Below are 7,787 nucleotides of genomic sequence, written 5' to 3' on the forward strand. Positions count from 1 at the left end.
CACACACACACACACACACACACACACACACACACACACACACACACACACACACACACACACACACACACACCTTGCTCTCCTGGTTTCCATACGACAGCAGCTGCAGACAGTCTGTGGTGATGGCCAGGAACTTGGGGTTGCTCTTCTTCAGCAGGGGGACCATCCTCTGGAGGCCGTCGGCCAGACGCACGGCCATCTTGGCACCCTCCTGGTGCAGCAGCAGGTTGTGGAGGGTGGTGATGGCGTAGAAGAGCACCGCCTCCATGGGGGAGCTGAGGAAGACAAAWACATGCATCGGTCAAACCTAAGAACAGCTATTTCAAGTACCAAAACTGACTTTAGGTGACGTGTTTGAGAGCTGAGATGGGTGATTCTTTAAACTGTGGGGACTAACGTCACACCTGAGCATACGGACGAGGGCGGGGATCCCTCCTGACTTGAAGATGGCRAGCAGACCCTCCCTCTGGTGGGACAGGTTGTGGAGGATGCTGGTTGTTGCTTTGGCCGTTTCCATGTCGCTCGTGTTCTGCATGGCGCGGACCACCGCCGCCACCATCTGAGGGGACTGCGTCAGGGCGTGCCGCGAGGCCTCCTTACGAGTCAGCTGGTTGACRATCTGAGCTGCCTTGCTAACCACCACCTGATAACAGATTATTAATAATGGAATTATCACATTTAAGAGATAAACGTGAACAGAAAGGTTTTTAAATCACAATTAAAAACCAGATTATTCCTCTGAATCTCAGCTAAAATAAAAAGAAAGTACAATCAAATGTTCCAACTCGTCACCTGGTCTTCGTCGTTGAGCAGTTTGGTGAGCTCCGGCATGGCCCGGGACGCCAGCTCGGCGTCATCCTGGTAGTTGATGAGATGGACAATGGCCGTTTTGAGCAGCTGAGATGGCTCGGCCAGCTTTTGCACGTTGGTCATCTGGGACGGATCCGTCTGGGTGGACAGGATGGTGACGCCGGACTCCAGCGACTCGGGGAACATGGCTTCTCTCACCCGCTGTGCTCTGGTCAATGTGTACTTGTCATGTAAATCTGGAAAAATCATGTCMAAGTAAAAATTTTYAAAGTGTGGCTTTTAKCCTCRTAATGTTAGGTCTGAACACTGCTTTGGACTCACCAGGATTCTCTCTTGTGACGGTGGTGGTCATGGTGTAATGCCTCGATGTTACCATCTCGTCATCATTGATGGTGTTGGCTCCTGACTGGATGCCCGAGTCGAGGCCGTACATCTTCTGCTGCCACTCTTCCACCTTCACCGAGCCGCTTTTCATCTCTCCCACTGCCAAACACCGAGACAATCAACCAGTGAGGCAGCTGAGGAGTKTTGAACAATTTCATAAACATCGTGAAAAAATTAAGAGTCTTTGGCTGAATTGTTAAAAATACTTCATCTTCYACTTTTTCCTAAAGCCAAAAGGTCCAGGAGAGAAACCCAGACACTCCTCTCCACAGAGACACTCRGCTCCTTTTGCAGGGACCCCCAAGGACAGAGGATACAYAATCCCTCCAGCAAGGTCTGGGTTTGCCCCGGGGCCTCTTTGCAATGGGACATGCCTGGAAAACCTYCAAAGGGAGGTGTCCAGGAGGCATCCTATTCAAGATGACAGATCAACAGACTCCTTTCAATGTGAAGGAGCAGCGGCTCTACTCCAAACTCCCCCTCGGCTGAGCTCGGCCCGCCTCTGAAGGAAGCTCCTTTCAGCAGCTTGTGTATGAGATCTCAGTCTTTCAGTCATGATCCACCTCATGACCACAGGTGAGGGTTGGAACATAGACCAGTAAATCAAGAGCCGTTCTGTTCCCCTCAAATCTTTCTTCAATGTGACTGACCAAAGAGACCCCCCTCATTAAAGAGGACGAGGTCTTGATCCATCCCTCCAACACTGGTGAACATAACTCACTTCAAACTCCTCCACTTGAGGCTAAACCTCCCCACAAACCCCAGAGGGTGTCATTCCACCCGTCACTGGTTGAGAACCATGACACTTGGCCAGTGTTGTGTAAAGTACCTCAAAGTGATACTTGAGTAAAGGTACAAGTATCTCATCATAAAAATACTTTGGTAAAAGTTAAAGTCTTCTCTAAAAATATCTCTTGAGTAAAAGTCTTAAAGTATCTGATATTTTTGTACTATATCAAAAGTAAATTTCTGACACAAAATCTACTTAAGTATTAAAAGTAAAASTWCTGAGTAWAAGTGAGCTGTTAGATTTTCCAAAATGACATTTATTGGGAGGTGACTTCTCCAAAAAATATATTTTCTAACAGCGTGCAGCTGTGATGGGTTGTGTACAAGATAATAGTGTGYCAGAATGGTATATATTTATACTTCTCATCCAACCACAATTAAATTCACTCTATCCAGGAGACAATTTATCAGGATAGTATTTTTTAAGTAATAACAACTCGGAATAAAATAGGAGTAACGACTTTCTACTTCTTACMTTTTTAAAAAATGTAGTGAGTAGAAAGTACAGATGATTGTGTAAAAATGTAATGAGTAAAAGTAAAAAGTMCGCTGAAAAATAATTACTCAAGTAAAGTACAGATAACCAAAATTTCTACTTAAGTACAGTAACAAAGTATTTGTACTTAGTTACTTTACAACCCTGCGCTCGGCTGCACAGTGCACACTGAAGGTCTTGGCTCAAAGGTGCCAACAGAACCACATCATCTGCATAAAGCAGAAAAGAGACCCTGAAGTTCTCAAACCAGACACCCTCCTCTCCAGGACTGCTCCTTCAGACCATGTCCACRAACCAGACCGAGTCCAACAGAGTCCAAGGATGAAGACACAAATCCAGGTCTGATTACAGGGACCGGACTGACCCGGTTAGCTTAAAATTACCTCACAAACTATTTGTCTGCGACGCTGAATCAAAGTGATAAAAACAAAACATTCAAGATTAAACGAGTAACAATCTGACTTGGTTCAGTTTATTCAAGGCTGAATCGAAGATTCTTGTCCGACRACCTTTAGAGCAGATTAATTTATCATGTCCTAAAGTTTAATGTTTGCAGCATGCATCTGTGTTTAAACATGCAGATATTCTTACTATTATAAGAGTGGCCTTTATGTGAACACATGAAAACAGGCTGGTGTTTAAATCTAATAAATAAATACTCTAAAAGATTCATAATGATGCCACTTAACTCAAAAAAAAAAAAAAACCCCACAAATGCTCTAAAAATACTCTTTACAGTCTAATTTAGTCTAAATAGCTAATTCTGTTACTGTTTTGCATATAAAAAGGAATTTATTTTTAGGCCAATGGACATTTAAAGGCAATTTGTAAACCTTTTTTAATAAACAGGCTATTTTAGACAAAAAAAGAAAAAGAAATATCACAATTTTATAGCAAAACAAGGTTAGTTTTTGCCATTTTTCTTAGATTTAACATATGTCTTACTGCATGTCATACAATCTTTCTAAATAATTAAGCTAACCTGATATTTACAGTCTTAAATAAACTGATGGGTTTTTGTCWATTTAAATCACCTATAATATAGACTTTTCACACAGCCACACAAAGGGTTTTTCTTATAACATAACAGAACAATGTTATTAGAAAATACTTCAGTTAATAYCAGCATTCAATGACACAGCAAAATGTTTTATAGAATTCAGGTAAGGGTCCAAATAACTCAAATATTTAGCTTTCAACATGATTTATGYGCGCCAGTGAGCAGGGATTATATAACAAAAAGAACAGAACAGAGACATTAGAAGAGATGAGAAGAAAAAGGGCTGAACGACTTACTTTGCATCGCCATCCTCGTCTCTGGATATCAAAGCAACGATGGAGCAAACCTGAAACACACAGAGAAGCAAAGCGCTGATTTCCCTGATTGTCTCRGCTCTGAATGGTGCAGACACGTTTGACTACGAGCCCGTGTTTTCATGAAACCCTGAACATTCTGGCACGCTCTCTGCCTCCTTCGCACAAGGCTGTCATTTTGCTTTTCTCGTCTGCCAAGTCGGACCCTCCTTCCCTGCAGCCAGGCACTCTGACCTGGAAACGACAACACGAGCWGCAGCAGCGGCGGCGGCGGGAGGAGGAGGAGGAGGGGAGGGCGGTGAAGCGAAGTGGGTGGAGAGACAGCTGCATGTCAGGAATTTTCAGAGGCGACCTTTAACCCCGGGCCCCCACCCATGCAGCTGGGAGCAGCCTGCTGCTGACGTACGCTAATCATGAACTCAGTCAGGTTTGGATCTTACAGAAAGTGCGTGTCTTTGTGTGTGTGCAAGAACACACCTCATCACGAAAACCTCTGAGAAAATGTCAGCGACTTGACCTTTCTTATTAAAATTCAGTGATTTGGAAACACAAAAACAAGACGCACAAATTAAACTACAAGTCCTGCTGCTAAAACCAACATTTAATAACGAATTGGAATGTTTTCGCACAGCGCTGTGAGACGACTGCATAAATAAACTGATTTAAACTGAATGCATAATGCTCGCCGCCTTGCATGCCGAAGTTTTAACAGAAATCTGATGTGCTCAGAGTGTGTGATAACTGCGACTCTCAGCTGCTACCACTGCAAAGTTTAGCTTAATGTGTGTAAAAATAACTGAAATACAAGCATTGTGCTTGATTAACGGTGGCWGCCATCTTGAATTGCTTTGACTCCAGATGTTTGTTAGAGTACAGGTTTAAATCATTAATTTCTGAGCGCTTCATTGAAATTTGTCCATTGGTGTATTAGATATTTTGCTAACAGAGACACGAACGCACCTTTAATGAGGCAAACATTAAAAAATATGAAGAAAAATGTGGAATATCAGTATACTTCATTCTAATTAGCTCATAGGACCTTTAGCTTTATCTTTAAAAGATAACAGAATCAGAAAGGAAATTTATTAAAAACAAAGCTAACGCTAAAGCTAGCGTCATAAAGCCAAACATGAAAGCTTCTTCATGATTTTGTAAAAACAGGTAAATTCAGATTTATTATTGCTCATAAACAAACAGTTCTGTTCGGACTAAAAGGATTAAACGTTTAAAAATATAACCTGTGAGTAAAAGTTCAACATGTCAGAGGAGTTTAATATACGACCAGAGAAGAATCTGATTCCTCCAGACTCATCATCATCACTACATCTTGTCTTGTTCAGATTAGGATTGTATATTCAGATTGGGGATTTATTTTTTTATAATCCAATATGAGTCAGAAACTGTCTATTTAAAACTAAAGATCTAAATGTTTTTGTTTTGCAGCTTGAAAAAAATAAAAAAAAAACTGAAATGACAAATTTTCTTTAATATTTTCCAGGTATTATGTTCAGTTTTTACCTTTCGACTCAGATGTCATCMCTGAGAGGTCAATTATATGAGGCCTATGTCATGAGAGGTGGGTGATCATGTACCTGAACGCATCTTTGCATTTGTGTTTGTTAGCAAAATATCTCATGAACAACTGGATAAATTCTAATGAAACTTTTTTTTGCATATTTGACTGATTAAACACTGACTGGAGTCAATTCAAGCAAAAAAAAAAAAGGTGACTGAATTTTACAAATATTAAGCTAAAGTTGTTGTAGGAGTAGCTGAGAGTCATCCTCAACTGGGATCATAGAACAGGCTCCGCCCCTTTAATCATAATATGATGTTTGAAACTTGGACAATGCAGTAGTGGGTGATATGCATTTTAAAGAATTCTGTTTTTCTTTGACAATTTATTTCCAAAAGCTTTAAAAGTCAGATTGTAATGATCTAGAAAATGAGGTATAATAACTTYTGAAATAAATACCATAATGATAGGAAATTGTGAGCAGCTAGACTTTTATTTGGCTTCAAATGTTCATTAAAACTTGTTTTATGAACTCAGGATGTGTAGTTTTGTTGCCAGGTTGTGTAGCTGCTGTGTTCTTGTTGGTGCAAGTTTTTCTACACCCTTAATTGACCTAAAAAAAATCTCACTACATTAACAAAACAGATTTTTTTGTACTTGTATTTTTATGTGCTTCATTCAATTCATGTTCCTGTTAGTAAAACTGTCCACATGTGGTTGATTAAAAAACTTTTTGTGTGTCAGAAACACGAACCCTGGTCCTTCCAYCGGGTTTGCTTTCATCTGCCGAAGTGAACATCAACATTTCTGCAGCTTCAGTGACGGTCGCCACAGAAATTCCCTTAAATCCCAAAGAAATCTGCATTTCTACTGACTGCCTGTCGCAGCTCYTGATATACGACACGTTTCACAACAAGCTCTCTGTTCGGCTCGCAAGTGTTTTCAGATGTTCGGCTGTTTCAGGAATCTTTGTCAGGAAAATCGACGAGGAGGGCTGTGTGCTTGTTTCACAGATATTAAAGCTGCGCTGGAGGTTCAACAACAACAACAACAACAACCACAACAACCACCATCCCGAAAGCCTTTTTGGATTAGTTTTTCCATCTTTACAACCACTAAAACAAAAAGGCAAAAAGGACTACATATATTCCTACATCAACATAAAATCAGAAGCAAATAATAAACCTGAAACCAGATAGATAGATAGATAGATAGATAGATAGATAGATAGATAGATAGATAGATAGATAGATAGATAGATAGATAGATAGATAGATAGATANGATAGATAGATAGATAGATAGATAGATAGATAGATAGATAGATAGATAGATAGATAGATAGATAGATAGATAGATAAACTGAGCAGAACAGCAGTTAAAAGCTAAATGAAGCAAAACGGTAGACAAAAAGGAACAACAGTGACAAAAAGGCTAGTTTAAAAACAGCAAAAATTTAGTTGAAAGCCAAAAGGTAGCAAAAGGCTAGTGGAATGCTARAAGTGTCAAAAGCCTAGTCAAAACCAGCAAAAAGTGAGTTAAAAGATAAGAATAGCAGAAGGTTAGCTTAAAGATTAAATAAATGTTATATAAAAACTAAAAAGTAGCAGGAGGCTAGCTAGAAGCTAAAAAAAAGAGCATGAGACAAAAACAAATCAGGTGCTCTGAAGCAGATTTAAATTAAAACAATGCTTTTGAAAAACAATTGAAAAGATTAAAACATTAAATATTTTAAAAAGCATAAAAAGTTACAAAAACGACTTGGATTTTAAATCAGTTTCACACAAATGTTCGATTTGGATGTAAAGTTGTTTAAAGGAGCCTGAGGTTGTTTGAGCCACGAGTTTTTGAATAAAACCTATAAAAACTTGTTATATAAAGTCGTTTCCCTGACTTCACGCTGCATGTTTACACTGGTTTGAGGGTGTGAACCTGTCTAGTTTCTGCAGGGATGTTTGTCATCACAATTTGCATAAAATGGAAAACAAATCCAAATGCATCATAGTCTATTTTCCTTTTTTCCAAAGTTTTGCTGAACAAAAAAAAAAAATGAATTTGCATATTTCTTTCTGCAGATGCATGCCTTTCCCCGTCTTTTTCCTTAAAACTCCAAACTATTGGTTAAACCTGATATTCTTGTGAGGTTTCAGCACGTTCACTTCCACAGAGGAGGAGAAGATGAAGATGTTTGGTGAGTTTAAGCTGCTGAGGCAGAAAGTCCCGCGGGCCGGGCCGGGCCCCCCGGGGCTCTGTCTGTACTTGCAGCTACTCGCTGCCTGACATGAAGCACTGACTCATCGGACCGCAGACGGCTCTGCTCTTCATGTTCACCTCTCCAGAAAGAGAAGGTGCGGTTTCTCGTTAACAGACTCCTGAAGWCTGATCGCTCGTCATCACCCCCGCTTCATTTTTCTGCTGAGAAATAAAAGCTGATGATCTTCAGGGGGTTTGGGGGGAAATTTCCGGCTGTGTTAGTAAA

At 40.2% G+C, this 7,787-nt stretch overlaps 1 protein-coding gene across 1 annotated transcript in view; it reads right to left on the reverse strand.

Annotated features, from left to right (window-relative positions):
• Positions 1–7,787, reverse strand: part of jupa (junction plakoglobin a) — a 27,266-nt gene that overhangs the window by 8,786 nt on the left and 10,693 nt on the right. The window contains exons 2-6 of the mRNA XM_014010176.1: positions 3,776–3,825; positions 1,132–1,293; positions 793–1,046; positions 405–643; positions 74–275 (exon numbers count right to left, since the gene is read on the reverse strand). Coding sequence (XP_013865630.1) covers positions 74–275; positions 405–643; positions 793–1,046; positions 1,132–1,293; positions 3,776–3,788 — 870 coding nt within the window. The 5' untranslated portion in view covers positions 3,789–3,825. The remainder of the gene's footprint in view (positions 1–73; positions 276–404; positions 644–792; positions 1,047–1,131; positions 1,294–3,775; positions 3,826–7,787) is intronic.

Source organism: Austrofundulus limnaeus, unplaced genomic scaffold, assembly GCF_001266775.1.
Source record: "Austrofundulus limnaeus strain Quisiro unplaced genomic scaffold, Austrofundulus_limnaeus-1.0 Scaffold66, whole genome shotgun sequence".
Taxonomy (NCBI): domain Eukaryota; kingdom Metazoa; phylum Chordata; class Actinopteri; order Cyprinodontiformes; family Rivulidae; genus Austrofundulus; species Austrofundulus limnaeus.